General features: G+C 41.6%; 1 protein-coding gene across 1 annotated transcript in view; it reads left to right on the top strand.

Annotated features, from left to right (window-relative positions):
- Nucleotides 1-4,325: 4,325 nt before the first annotated feature.
- The window catches only part of efcab2 (EF-hand calcium binding domain 2), a 42,101-nt gene continuing 30,703 nt past the window's right edge, over nucleotides 4,326-15,723 (top strand). Inside the window, exons 1-3 of the mRNA XM_052013202.1 lie at nucleotides 4,326-4,350; nucleotides 9,314-9,398; nucleotides 15,281-15,353. Coding sequence (XP_051869162.1) covers nucleotides 4,326-4,350; nucleotides 9,314-9,398; nucleotides 15,281-15,353 — 183 coding nt within the window. The remainder of the gene's footprint in view (nucleotides 4,351-9,313; nucleotides 9,399-15,280; nucleotides 15,354-15,723) is intronic.

Here is a 15,723-nt window from a genome sequence, read left to right as displayed (position 1 = left end):
CCACTCCTATTCTGAGGTGGCCGATGAGGTGGACTCCTCAGATGTAGACTCCTCTCAGGAGATGCCCGATGGGAGGGGTAGTATGTGAGGTGTTGCCATCCTTCCACCATTTACACTGGATTTCTATGTGCTCCCAATGCATGAACTCAAGGTCCTCAACACTATTCTGAAAGCTTCTTCTCAATTTCAGGGGGTCATGGCTAAGGGATTCCCAAGAATCAAGTGTGGATGTTGGACTTTTCATGGAGGTTTTGAGCACAACCTTGAATCTATTCCTTTGTCAGCTAGTAACCTCTTCTGGTAATAATACCTGAAAATATTGTGTTTCCTTACGGATTTCCACCCACAATCCAAAGACTGCTGGTTCACAGGTTAATTGGCCATTGTAAATCACCCCTTGTTAGCCAGGTGGGTGGTAGGCAAATGAGGGTGGAGTTGATGGGCACGTGACGTCGAATAGGTTACTGGAAAATTAGTGGGGGAATGGGATTGATGTCATTGTCTGAGAGAGAGTATAGACATGATGGGCTAAATTGTCTTATTCTGTGTCATGCGGAAATATGAAAAAATATGCAAGTCTTTTATTAGGTATATGAACAATGTCAACTAAGTGTAATTAAGGCCTCAATGCTGGGATGTTGGCCTAGGACAGTAACTGATATTGGTTTGCTTTTCCTTCCAATGGATTTGGAGGATTTAGCAATGATAGCATTGGAGTATCTTTCCAATGCCTTGAGGTAATCCAGGTCTAAGAAGCATAGAGGGCAGGGGTTGTTGCTGCCCAGTAAACCATGAGTTTTGTACCGGGTTTGAGGTCTTAATCTTCAAACAGCCTTTTCCTCAATTAACCAAATGCTGTGCTGGTGCATTGAAGGCTACAATGAATTTCATCGATATCTACCCTTGCTGATAGACAGTTCCTGAGAAATATGAGGTGGGCCATGTTTTCCAGAGCCTCCCTGTGAACTTTTATTGTTGGAATGCAGCGTTGTGCAACGGGGACAGGTTGATGGATATATTAGTCTTGCAAATGTGCAGATAAAGTTTGCTGTAGGTTCCCACATAGCCCTCCATTTTTCTATCATTCATGTGGCTACCTAAGGGTCTCTTAAATGTCCTTAATATATCTGCCCCCACAACCTCTGCTGACAGTGCGGTCCATGCACCCACCACTCTCTTTGTAAAAAAAAACCTACCTCTGACATCCCCCTTATACATATCAGCAAACTTACTAACCCACCCTTCCACATCCTCATCCAAGTCATTTATAAAAATCACAAAGAGCAGGGGGTCCCAGAACAGATCCCTGCGGACCACCACTGGTCACTGTGCAGTGGTATATGGAGCATATTCTGACCTCCAGGCAGAACATGCTCCATTTACCACCACCCTGTGTCTTCTATGGGCGAACCAATTCTGAATCCACACAGCCAAGATTCCCTGGATCCCATGCCTCCTGACTTTCTGAATGAGCCTTCCATGAGGAATCTTGTCAAACGCCTTACTAAAATCCATGTACACCACATCCGCTGCTCTACCTTCATCAATGTGCTTTGTCACATCCTCAAATAATTCAATCAGGCTCATGAGGCATGACCTGCCCCTCACAGAGCCATGCTGACTGTCCCTAATCAGCCTATGCTTCTCCAAATGCCCATAAATCCTGTCTTTAAGAATCTTCTCCAATTTGCCCATCGCTGAAGTAAGACTCACTGGTGTGTAATTCCCAGGTTATCCCTACTCCCTTTCTTAAACAAAGGAACAACACTTGCCCCCTCTAATCATCCGCACTATTCCTGTGGCCAGTGAGGACACAAAGATCATCGCCAAAGGTGCAGCAATCTCTTCCCTCGCTTCCCGTAATAACCTCGGATATATCCCGTCCGTCCCCACTGACTTATCTATCCTAATTTTTTTCAAAAGTTCCAGCATATCCTCTTCCCTCACGTCAATATGCCCTAGCGTATCAGCCTGTTGTACACCATCCTCACAAAGGTCAAGGTCTCTCTCACTGGTTCTCACGGTCTCAACTCATGTTGAGAACAAATGCGGTGGAGATGTGAGAAAGCATCCTCACAAGAAAATGGCTGGGAGGTGGTGTAGTCAAGGTTGCTGCGGAAGTCAGTGGGTTTATAGGTTGTCTCCTGAGATGGAGAAAGAGAGATCCAGGAAAGGGAGGGAGGTGTCAGAAATGGTCCAGGAAGGAAGAAAAGGGTGCACCATTCCATGTCTCCATGGTGAGACCAAATTCAAAACACAAGACTAACACCTCAAACTCTGCCCGGTAGTCTACAACCAAATGGTATGAACATTGAATTTTCCAATTTCAGGTAACCCGCTCCTTTCACTCTCCTTCTGATCCACCCAGGGTCTCCCCTTCCCCACCTGGTTCCATCTGCCCATCACCCACTAGATCCCCGATCTGCTCTCCCAACAGTTTCATCTTCCCATCATCCCTCCCTTATCTGGTTCTACATCACCTTTCTTATTGGATTCCATCATCTGGAGTCCTCTTGTGACTCCACTTATCACCTTCCAGCCTCTGTGTCTACCTCCACCCTCCCTTCCACCCACCATCTTCCCCCCCTTTATATCTCCCTCCTTCTCTGTTTCTACCTATTGTCCACCCTGCCCCCTCCCCCCACCTGGCCCCATCCGTCCATCATCCCCTCCTCACCTGGTTCCACTTATTGCCTGTCACTCGCAGCTTTACCCTTCCCTCTCACCTCTTTATACTGGCTAGCTCCCTTCCAGTCTTGATGTGGGGTCTTGACCCGAAGTGTCCGCTATCCCTTTCCCTCCACCAATGGCGCTCAACCCATTGAGTTCCTCCAGCGGTTTGTTTTGTGCCACAAAAGGAACAGGTTGATCAGCACAATAGGAAGTTTACAAAGGCAGATACCAAGGGGTAGATAGACCCTTCAACCTCAGTCTAGGTAGAATGCAGGCATTTAACTGACACCGAACAAACTGCTGGAGGTCTTGCGGGGTCTCAACCTGAAACGTGGACAATTCCTTTCCTCCCAGCGATGCTGCTTGACCTGCTGAGTTCCTCCAGTAGTTTGTTTTTTTTTGCACCAGATTACAGCATCTGCAGTCTTGTGTGTGTCTGACATTGAAGCAAGCTAATAGAGTCATACAGCACGGAAACAGGCCCTTCGGTCCAACTCATCCATGCTGACTAACTTGTTGACCTGTGCCAGTCCTATTTAATGCATTTGGCTGATAACCCTCTAACCTTTCGTAACTGTACCCTTCTCTAAAACCTCCTCTGGCAGCTCGTTCCATATACCCACAACTGTCTGTATGAAAAGCTTGCCCCTCAGGTCCCCTTTAAATCTTTCCCCTCTCACCTTCAAACTATGCCCTCTAGTTTTAGACTCCCCATACGCTGGGAAAAACACTGTGACCATCCACCTTATCTATGCCCCTCATGATTTTATGCCACAGTGCTATGGTTAACCCGTGGACGCATGTGGAAGTTTGTTCAAACAAATATTACTCTCTTTTGAATGATTGTGTAGGATCATGGGTATGCCTTGCACTAGCACTAACTGGCATGCCACAACACAAAACTTCAATAACTTTGGCCCACGTCCTGCTGCTCCAGCCATTCTGCAGAGCCTTGTGGATACAGCTCAGCACATCACAGAAACCAGCCTCCCCTCCATGGACTCCGTCTACAATTCTCGCTGCCTCGGAAAAGCAGCCAGCATAATCAAAGACCCCACCCACCCTGGACAGTATCTCTTCTCCCCTCTCCCATCGGGCAGAAGATACAGAAGGCTGAAAGTGCATACCACCAGGCTCAAGGACAGCTTCTACCCCACTGTTATATAGACTATTGAACAGATAAGATGGACTCTTGACCTCACAATCTACCGCCTCATGACCTTGCACCTTATTGTCTACCCTTCTCTGTAACTGTATCACTTTATTCTGCATTCTGTTATTGCTTTTCCCTCCATGCACTGATGTGATGAAATGATCTGTATGGATTGCATGCAAAACAAGTTTTTTCACTGTACCACGCTACATGTGACAATAATAAACCAATTTTACCCTCCTGCCCTAAGCCCTGCAGCTCCCTCCCTGCACTCCTGAAGAAGCCGATGGCCACACACACGACGAAAAAATCTGAAGCAAAATCTTACAAGTCCGAGAAATAGAAAGGTTTGGGGTACGAATACCTGACCTCAGGAATGAAGCCGAACACAGAGCAACATCTCCACAGCCTCTCCTCGGCTCGCTGTCTCCTTGACAACGGACCCTGGAGCCGAGGCCGCTAGGACGGGGCGGCGTTGCCCAGCAACCGCTCAAACAACATGGCCGACGACAAGGAGGCAGCAGGTAAGCAGCGCCTTTGACGCAGGAGTTAAAGTTTAATATTTTTTAAAGAGTCATTTTCCCTATCAAAATTAGATGGTGAAGGGTCTCTCTAAACTCCATCAACACTGACAGCGGAGCTTGTGCGGAAAGCCCTGCACAACCTGCACACAATTACAAAGAGAGCAGGCCATCTAATGCATGGAAAGTCCGGGCTCGTCCACGACCGTGTTAACGTCCACGGAGCTGTGTTTACTTCAATGAAGAGCTGAGTGCATGAGATTTTGAAACCAACGTCAGTGAGATTCAAGAGGCTGCTGATGCTGGAACCTGGGGCAACAAACAATCTGCTGGAGGAACTCCAGGCAAAAAAAACTGGAGGAGCTCAACAGTTCAGGCAGCATCTGTGGAGGGAAAAGAGCAGTCGACATTTCTGATCTGGACTGCGTCGACTGTTCATTTCCTTCCAGAGATGTTGCCTGACCTGCTGAGTTCCTCCAACTTTTTGTGTGTTGCTTCAGATTCCAGCATCTGCAGTCTCTTATGCTGGAGGGACTCAACGGGTTGAGCAGCATCTGTAGGGGGAGAGGAATTGTCAAGGTTTTGGGTCAAGACCCTGCACCAGGACCTCAGTAGTTGTTTCTTCAGCGTTGGTTAAATGCTTGCACTCTAGCTGGGCTGTTTCTGGGGAATCTGAGGAGTCTATCTACCCCTTAGTATTTGCCTTTTAAACGTGTGCTGATCAACCTGTTCCTTTGGGACAAAAAACAAACTGCTGGAGCAACTCAGTGGGTCGAGCAGCAACTGTGGAGGCAAAGGGAAAGGCGACATTTTGGGTCGAGACCCTACATCAGGACCTGTATCATTCCACACGGCTAAATGGAAGAATGCTCAAAAAAAAATGGCTTGTTTCTTTTAGCACTGTAACCAGAAAGACTAAATAAAACTGCTCGAGGAAACAAATTAATTATGTTAAAACCACATGATTGATTATTTTGAGTTATTATTTAATTGAAATCAAGTTTACTTGTGAAGGAAACTAAACAAACACCGTCATGGTGGTATAAGTACATGGCTGGAAATCTAAAATAAAAAATGATGAATTCAGCAACATCTGCTGAGAAAGATATAGACTTAATGGCGCAGATTTTCCACTTACTGCCAGATCACTGACTGCCTGCTCTTGGACTCTGTTGTTTCTTTTGGCCCCTACAGAATGCTCATTCTTCAGCCAGTTGGGAGAGGCTCATTCCCAACAGATTGGCATGACCCAAGAGCTCTTCCAGAAAAAGTGGGCAGCTGTACCTGCAGAATGGCTTTGTTAGTGAGATCCTACACCCAGGCACCCCAACTATTAAAGCGATCACTGAAATTAAATTTTTGCCTTTGAAATTCACAGATGTTCAATAACACATGGAATCTATTAAAAGCAATAGAATGTTAAAATTATTAAACCAATTTAAAAGAGCTGAAATACTAAAAAACACTTGCACATGCTTAAACATTTAAACCCATTTAAACTAACGAAATCAAATAAAATGGTCTGTTTATCATTTTCCTGGCAGTCATTTCTTCCCATTGATTTCAATGGAGCCAGTGCACTTGGCACAGGATCAGCAGGCAGAATTCACAGCATGAAACCTGGGAAGTCTATGGAAGTCTGTGCTGTCCTTATGGGACTCCATGAAGAAGTCACTGGTGCAGAACAAGACAGCTGGCAGTGTAGGCACCTTCATGAAAGATGCCACTGCTGTCTTAAGTCCCTGCCAGTGTTAGACTTTGGGATATTCACAAAGAAACATGGGTAAGGCTGACAGAAGCCCTGGCTTGGGTGGAAGGCTTCCTAATGTAATGGTTTTCCCAATTCTGATGAAAGGTCCTCAACCAAAATGAAATGTTAACTATGTTTCTGTCCACAGATACTGCTTGGCCTGAAATTTCTAGCACCTGTTTTTAAAGATAACAGCTTTACTGATCTTTTTTTGAATGTTATTTTTGTAATTAATGTAAATGTACATGATTTCTACATAAGTGTTAGCTAAAGGAGCACAATGAATTTTACTTTTGTATATTTAGTTTCACCCATTTTGTTCCCTCTCCTCTTTCACTTGTAGCAGGTTACCCATTTTCAACAACTTTCTTGAAAGATAATTTCAGCCAGGAATCTTAAAAAAAGAGCCATTTCATTCCATTTGTCACTTACTTGGTCATACTTGTGGCATCCCTAACTGTGAAATATGTTGGAACATAAATCTTTGTACTATATATTTCCTCTTAATCAATTATAATTTGATAAAGGAATGGGATTCTCCCCTATCACTGTTCTACGGCAGATTGGGCTGAGTAGACTGAAGCTATGCAATCTACACATGCAGATGTTGTGGGGAAGAGAGGGAGCAGAATGATAACACAGTTTTGTGCGTGCCCAGCCAGCTCATGTGGAGGTGAGCTTAATTAGCTGTGAAAATAAATAACATTAACAACATACATATTTTATGCTTGAGTCTCCTAAATTTTCTATTGGCAACAGTCTCAAATAAATTATCCAACTGGATAGAATCATGCCTTTAAAACATTCTAAATTAGTCATTCTAAATCATTTGTCATTCTAAATCTGTATTTTCCCCATTGTGAAAAAAAAATCACCAGTTCTTCAATACTGTCTTAATTTAGCGCTGAAATTCTTTTCCTTATATTTGTTACTCAATCCTACATATGAGAATTGAATCTGGATGTATAACTCCAAATGCAGTATACTTCCAAGGTATTCTACACTTGATCTTCTTGGCATTACATCGCCTTGTGGTAAACATTGTTTGTTTTCCCAAACCTCTTGTTGCATTGTGTCTAACACCTAAATGCAAATGCATATCACCATTCTTATCCATGTTGATGGACATTTGCCACTAATGAGTTCTTGCCCCTGACACATTGGGATCAGCTTGAATGCTCATTTGAATGTAAATTCTATTTCCCATGTATATGCTACTTTTAAATATTCCATTGCTTCCCTAATTTATGGAGCCATTGTCTTTACTATATTTTTATTAATTCCACATAGAGAATACAGAGTACATGGATAAAAAAAATAGAATAGTACTGAATACATTGTCTTGAATCACACTTAAAATCACAATACCCCATAATGGTAATCAAAAATGATAATTAATAATGATTAAATTACAATAATTTTATTATAAAAGAAATCTAAACCCACTACCAAGACCGAAGCTGTTTGGTAAAGAAAGAAAGACAAAGAGAAACCCTTATCACATAATGATACTATCCAATGTCTGTACTTTAATCACCAAATCAAAGGTTTTGAAAATAGTTCAAAAAGGTCCCCACAATGTTTGAAAGCCTAAGTTAGAATCAGAAATTGAACAATGGATCTTCTCTAAATTTAGGTATGACATAACATCACGTAACCATTGAACATGAGTAGGTGGAATTACTTCCTCCATTTAAGCAACACAGCCCTCCTGGCTATAAAAGAAATAAAGGCCAATATATGTAGATCAGAAGTCTCCAAAATTATACCTTTTTCTCCAACAATCCCAAATAATGCAGTCAAAGGATTAGGCTTAAGATTTATTTTAAAAAGCACAGAAAAAGTTTGAAGTGCTTCTATCCAGTATTTTTTAAGACTTAGACATGTCCAAAACATATGTGGAGCCATTGTCTAAAAACATGTCTTAACATGGTTCAAAATCCTTGTACAAAATCTACTATATTCATATTGGTTGTTGTACTTTGTTTATCAGAATTAACAAATTTCCTATTCATTGTAACATCTGACCCACAATTGCACATAATAAAATCCTGTTACATAGTCTTCTGAGCAATATTGATATCAAAGGGTTTCTGGATATCAGGGTATGCAGTATCTATCACTATCAGCTACTTCTTCAAAATAAAACGTAATCACATAGCCAACATTTGCCAACGTTGGTAGGCTTCCTTTTTATTAGTTTCTGCCCGCCAACCCTCAAGCCAGTTCCTCTTTCTGCAAAAAGCCCTTTATCTTCTCCAGCTACATCCAGACCACCAATATCCTTTTTCATCATCAATTATATTGTACCTGGTCAACTGTATCCATCTTTGATTCACTCCGTTTGAGTCCATTCAGTACAATGGATTGCAGTAACGTCACCACCATTGAAGCCTTGACCCACAATATATTCCCTGTGCTACTCAACGTCCCTGATGCTCAGGATGTGGTCAGTTAATCTATTGTTATTTATTTTCTGCTCCTTTGGAGGAAGGAGTGCACCAATTTACCTACTACCCACAACTCTTCTTCTGTAAAAGACCCTCATCTTCTCTAATTACACCCAGACCTCTGATACAGTCATCAATCAAATTGTAGCTGACCATTTTGGCTTCATTAGCCAGCTTAAAGCTGGAGTGGAAGCAAATCATCCTCAGTCCCAAGGGGCTGCCTAAAAAGAAGATTCCTTTACCTCTGGCGTCCATCCCTGTTGCACTGTTCTTTCTCCTCATCTGACATAATTAATAGTATTTTCCTACTCCTGATTATTTTAAATGTGTTGCAACATCCTTAACCCTTCGATGTCACATCTATATGATGTATCTTACATAAGTGTTAGGAGTAGTCTTCATATGTATGTGGGTAACATCCAGCTCTACATCTTCATAACACTTACTGTCATTTTGGCAACTGCTTAACCTGCTGATCTTCTGGCATCGTGAATGAGCTTTCTTTAGCTTAATATTGAGACTAAAGCTATTCTATGCTGCTTGAGCCAAAAGCTGCATTCACTAACCAAATACCGTCTCCTTACCCAGTTGCTCATTCAGCTTGAAACTTTGATGTCCTTTTGACATGAGGTGAACTTCCACCCATAACCAGGACCATCCCTTTTCACTTCAGAAACTGGATGTTTTACGATAAGGGCAAGTTATTGTTATCTCATATCGGTAGTCTGTCAAGATATACTGAAAGTCACATTTTATTTTACGACAGAGGCTTTAATAGCAGATCTCCAAAAGAAAATCAAAGATGCTTTTGCTGTTTTCGATCATGAGGGTAACAACACTGTGGATGTCAGGTTAGTCAATTGCCTTCTACTCTCTTTATATAAACAACAGTTCTTGGTTTAGAGAATACAGTTGGGGATAAAATTAAAAAACACACATTTATGTGGTATCTTTCACACCTTGGGATACATTACAGTAGTTTGCAGCCAAAGTAGTACTTCTGAGGTATATTCAGTGCTGTAATGTAGAAAACGCAATAAACAATTTGTTCACAGCAAGATCCCAGAATGAGTAATGTGATAATTACCAGACTGTCTGTTTTCGTGATGTTAAATGTTTGAGAGTTAAATATTGCCAGGGCACCTGGGATAACTTACTTACTTTCTTCAAAATAAGTCCAGGGGATAGTTTTATACTCATGAGATTTTTTTATATCTTTGGGAAGACAGGTGAGACTCTCTTTGTGAAAGATGGCACCTCTAGCAGTGCAACATTCCCTCAGTGCTACACTGAAGTGCCAGCCCAGATTTATGTGTTCCAGTCATTATGATGGGATTTGAACCCACAATCTTCTGACTCAGAGTAAGAGTGCTAGCGTAGGCCTCACATAAAATAGAACTGATTGTTCTAATGTTATTGTTGGGATGCATGGAAGAAGATGACCTATCGTCAGTCAATTAGTTTGGCTTGTCCTTGTTATTTTCTGTTGTATTAATTGTTTGGAATTGGTAAAGTGGAAAGACAAAAACTTTGGAATTCAAAGTACATTTTATTGGTTTAATTGAAATAATTAGGATGTTTAGACCCTAATTCATTGGACCCAATGACTTATCTCTCACCTATATATTATATGATATGTTTATTACTCATTTTCCTGGATACTTTTTACATTTGTCTTCTCTGTGATACTCGGTGGTATCATTGTGAACACACTGTTTTGATTTTATCAATCTCTGCACTGTATTTTGGTAATCACTTGTGAATTGAGACTTCAGCCATCATCCTAAACAAACATTAAATGCTGTATTATCAGTCCTGCTTTAGTGTGGTGCAATGCCTCTTGTGAGCCCAGCTACAACATATTTATGAAAGGGATAAAAATTTTAAAGAGTAACTTTGCAAATATATCAGACTGAGCTGTAAGATAAGGTAAATATTAAGTGGAGTATGTTGAAGTGATGGTGTTTAAATTCTAAATTGTGAGGGATAACTTTGAAGGAAACTGAGATGTTAATAATTTTGCAAGTAGCATATAAAGAAAACATCAACAGCTATTGTTTGTAAATCAAAGCTCAGCATATTGTGACAACAGATCTAATTCATATCTTTGTATCTTCATTACCATTTATCTCTAAACATGTTGAATGATTTCTGTCTGTGAGCTATGGGAATACAAGGCCTACAAAATTTCACACTATTGTACTTGTCTGCTTTGCCATGCAGGTAGATCAAGGTTAATCTGTATCTTGACTATATTGACCCATCGTGGTTCTATAAGATGGGGCAAACACTGCGCTACTTTATTTTGGATTCTCTTAGGTGGAGATAAAATATCTCAGCGATCAACCAGACAGTTCTTCCCAGTGTTCTTCTCCCACACACACTCACTTGTGCACCTAGTTTTCTTCTCCCTCTGATCACGTTTCCCATTCCTCCCCCCACCTACTTCCATCTGCCTATCATCCCCTACCTATCCGGTTCCACCTATCACCTACCAACCACTGTCTCACCCTTTCCTCATACTGCTATATACTGGCAATCTTTCCTCTTCCCTCTCAGTCCTGATTCCCATAATATCCTATAATCTTTCAATCTGAGTCTTGAATATGCTCAGCAACTGAGTCTCCACAGTCCCCTTAGGTAGACCATTCCAAAGATTCACTACCCCCAGAGTGAAGACATTTCTTCTCAACCCTTTGGTTGATGTGTTATTTTGAGACTGGTCCTAGACACACACACTAGGAGAATCCTCATTCCTGTATCTACCACATTTGGTGTTGTTGGAATGTTTCACTGTGATCACCTCTCATTCTTCTAAACTCAAAGGAAGAAGAATGATGGTGGTCAGACAGCATCCTCACCCAGAGAGAACAAATGACTAGCAGCTAGACAGAGGGTTGACCCTGGTGATATAGGTGGGGATGGGATGGAGAGCAGGAGATGGAGAGGAAAAGTAAGGTGAAGAAGCTAAGAAGGAGGGGTTGAGTGGATGCTGAGAAGGAGGGAGATTTGGGGAGATAATTAGGTGAGAGGACTCAGATTCAAATTCGGTTTAGTTTAAGGTCATATGCACCAGGGTGCAATGAAATTCCTCACTAGCATGAAGCTCACAGAGTAATCAGTATACATGGTAATAATAAAGACAACAATGAATACAATGACTAGCACAAAACAGCAGATTGGTGCAAAGATTGCAGTGCAAACTCAAGTAGTGCTGAAGGACTGAAGCTAAGAGACTTTTGGGGGACTGAAGGAGGAAGGGTTGTGTGGAAAGGGATGGGAGCTGAGGAAGCAGGTGTGAACAAGATTGTGTGTGTGTGTATATGTGTGCGCGCACGTGCTCGTGTATGTGTGTGTGTCTGCATTTGTACACGTGTGTGGTAAGTCTGTGCATTGTAGCCTGATCTCCATTCATCTTGGATCTCCCTGCCACTGGACTAAGACTTCATTCAGTAGGTAGCGCTCTTGTTTTTTGAGTTAGAAAGTTGTTGGTTCATGTCCCATTCTGGAAACTTGAAGAAAATAATCTAGTCTGAGACTGCAGTGTAGTGCTGAGGAGGTTGCGCGAGGTTGGAGATGCTGTCTTCAAGAGAAGATGTTCAATCAAGTGCTCAGCCTTTAACTTACCTGCATGTACAAGATGCCTCTTCAAGAAGAACAGGGAGGCATCCCTGGCTCCCGGCCAATAATTATCCTTTAAGCATCACTACAACAAATTGCTTGGCTGTGATCGCACTGTTGTTTGGGGAGATCGCTGTGAGGAAACTGGCAATTCCATGTAGCTTGGACCTACGCCGACAGACTTAATCCTGCAATATGGAATCAGAAAATAGATTAATGTTTTATAACCCTGTAATAATCTATACCATGCTGTAACATGTTAGAATGTAATTAATCATTGTAGATGGAGATTCATGACATAATCACAGAAACTAGATACTAATATTGAAGATGCATAGTATTTACTTTAGCTTTACATTTGTGACGGTGCAGATAGCAGTTATCAATCTGGCCACTAAGTGTCAGTGCACTCCATATTGTCACTGCTAATATTTATTCTTGGGAAACTGCTGCTTCCCAGTTCATTTTCCAGGATACCACTCTCACTCTTAGGTGTTGCTGGCTCCTCAACCTCTAAATTATTTTCCAGCTCCAGCTTCAGACCTCATTTTCCACACTCTTTATACAGTAACAAGCATAATCTTTGCCATCGGCTCAAAGAAAGACACATTTGGTCAGCATGAAATTTGTTGGACATCCAGTATGAGGCGATGTCCACAAGCGAATGCTGCCAACTGGCACATTCCAAGGTGCAGGAGTACATGCTGGCACACTGAAGCTCTGTGTAGCCACTGCAAAGGTTCTATGGGGAAGGACCACAGTTTGTGGCCCTGCCGTCACTGGGCACTGAGGGGCTGGGTTCTGTGTAATAGTCTTTCAAACACTTCATGGGTGCATTGTTTAAGGAAGAAACAGGGATGCCGTTGATGCATTTTATGTAATGAATTGATGGTGCGCTAAATGTATTTACTGTATATATTATGAATAGAGAACCTAGCTTTTTGACTCATACCTGATGGGTCCTGACCATATATGTCAGATTCAGCTCTGGTGAGGCATGATTCAGGGTGGGACAGGCTGGCTCACTAACTACACTTTAGCAAATGTTTTTCCCTGCCTGCAGTGCTGGTTAATTGGGTGTGGACTGTCTGCCTGGAATGGGATTCTCTGGACAAAAGTATTTATGGTGACAGGCAGGTTTGGGTTGGGACAGATACAGACAAAGTTCTGTCCTTGGGCTTGGGTCAGGTTCAGATTGGCTGCAGTTTGAGCCAGGTCTTAATTTTATACCTATGCAGATCACTAACCATGTTCCTTCTTGGCCTGAACCTGCCTTTTCTTGACTATTAACACCATAGCATAAGACCTTATCCCTGACCCCGGCTGGCTGCACTCCCTCCCATCCAGATTTGATCCTCCATCTTCTCTCTCAGCACGTAGTTTGGTTGGTCCTGGACACATTAGGTCTGCAGCTGTGGAAATCATACCGCCTGCTGCAGATTTGCTTTGCTGACATTGATTGCCATTCCGTTTAGGGCTTTCTGTTCCTTCTCATTGCTGATCTCATTCCTGTACTTCTTTCCAGACCATAAACCAATTCTGCTCTTCTTTTAGTCCCTGTGTTTCTTCCCAGACCATAAATTGGTGTATAGTTTACCTTGTAACCTGCCTGAAGATTCTGGCGACCTCTGTCATTGGTGAGGCCACGCTTGGACTATTGTGTTCAGTTTTGGTCATCCTGCTAATAGGAAAGATGCCTGGAAGCTGAAAAGAGTGCAGAAAAGATTTATGAGGATGTTGCTGGGATTTGAGGGGCGAGGCAGAAGTTGGGTAGGCTAGGACTTTTTTCCCTGGAGCAGAGGAGACAGAGGAGTGAACTTATAGAAGTGTGTAAAATCATGAACGGCCTGCATAGGGTGAATGCACACAGTCTTTTTTTCAGGGTTGGGGAAATCAAGAACTAGAGGGCACAGGTTTAAGGTGAGAGGGGAAAGACTTAATAGGATCCTGATGGGCAACATTTTCACACAGAGGGTGGTATGTATACAGAAGGAGCTACCAGAGGAAGTGATTGAGGCAGATACAATAACAACATTTAAATGACATTTGGACAGGTACATGGATAGGAAAGGTATAGAGGGATATGGGTCAAACACGGGCAAATAGGATTAGCTTAGATTGGTCATCATGGACCAGTTGGGCAGGTGGGCCTATTCCTGTGCTCTATGACTCTTCCCTGACCCCAACCCTTTCTTATTTAGTATCCATAGACTTTTTTATTACATGGCCTATGATTTAAGTACAAACTGAATCAGTAAGGAAAAGTATAGAGGGGAATGTAAGAGAGAGGGACAGAGAAAAGACCCATAGATGAAGTAATCACAATAAAATAGTAAAATAATCACAATAAAATAGAATTGGAAATAAATACAGAGATAGAAGTGTGAAATTAAGTTTGGGAGCAAAGGTGGGATAAAAATACAGATGGCAAGTGGGCAGAAAGAACAAGAGAGTGAAATGCAAATAATGAGAGCTAAACCAAGCAAGAATCTTATCAGTAAAGGCAGAAAATGCTGGAAACTCTCAGCAGGTCAGGAAGCATCTGTGGGAAGAGAAACAGAGTTAACATTTCAGGTTGAAGGCCCTTTGTTGGAACTTTGGTTTCCTGGAAATTCCTTGTTGGGTTCTGGGAATTAGATTGCCAGACAGATAACCAGCATCTTTTATGGTCAGAACTACAATGATATCTGATTGCTTTTGAACCTCTGACTTTCGTTTTTGATTAATGAAAACATTCAAGGTCTTTAATTTGAAACGTTTACCATTTCATTTTCCACAGATGTTGCTTCATCTGCTGAGTGTTTCTCAAATTTTCTGTTTTTATTTCTGATTTCTAGCATTTGCAGCTTACTGAATTTCAAGAAACTTTTCATCTTTGTCTGTGAGCAACATCACAGGATATGAAAAAGTAATGCTTGTTATTTTGAAACTGTCAACTGTCACAATGTCCAAATAATTGACAAAGTGCTGATAACTGTTGTGGCTTTGATATAAATTTTGACCTCTCATTTAGAATACTGTTAGTTGAAAGTTTTTTCTATGATAAAGGCTTACTAATACATTAATTTTATATTGTATCCATTCACTGCTAATTTGATTCTTTTGTATACAGGGAAATCGGTACAATCATTAGATCTCTGGGCTGTTGTCCAAGTGAAGAAGAACTTCACGAAATGTTAGCAGAGGTACAATAAGTTTAAATTGTACTACTTCCAAAATGTATGACATTGTCTTGTCTGGATTTCAGGAGGTGAAATCTCCTTAAGGCCAATTTAGTTGCTGTTGCAGTCCTGTCTGTTACTAATTGCTTAGGGAAATGTAATGGAGTAAAAATGTTGTACGAGTAAAGCTGAGAATCTGCTTATTTGGACCTGACCTGAATTTGCGGAAACTAAACAGGAGGTACTGATAATGAAAAAGAAGTGATGAAATTCATTTTCCCAGTACACCATAATTTATTTTTGGTTTTCTTCAGTCATGCTTTATTGAACAAGGAATGTCTTTTTCAGGGACTTTTATGATGAGAATAACATGTAAAAAGCTAACCCATGGAGG

Source organism: Pristis pectinata, chromosome 3 (assembly GCF_009764475.1).
Source record: "Pristis pectinata isolate sPriPec2 chromosome 3, sPriPec2.1.pri, whole genome shotgun sequence".
Lineage (NCBI taxonomy): Eukaryota > Metazoa > Chordata > Chondrichthyes > Rhinopristiformes > Pristidae > Pristis > Pristis pectinata.
Note: the sequence above shows the minus strand (reverse complement) of the source record. Positions and strands in the feature narration are given on the sequence as shown.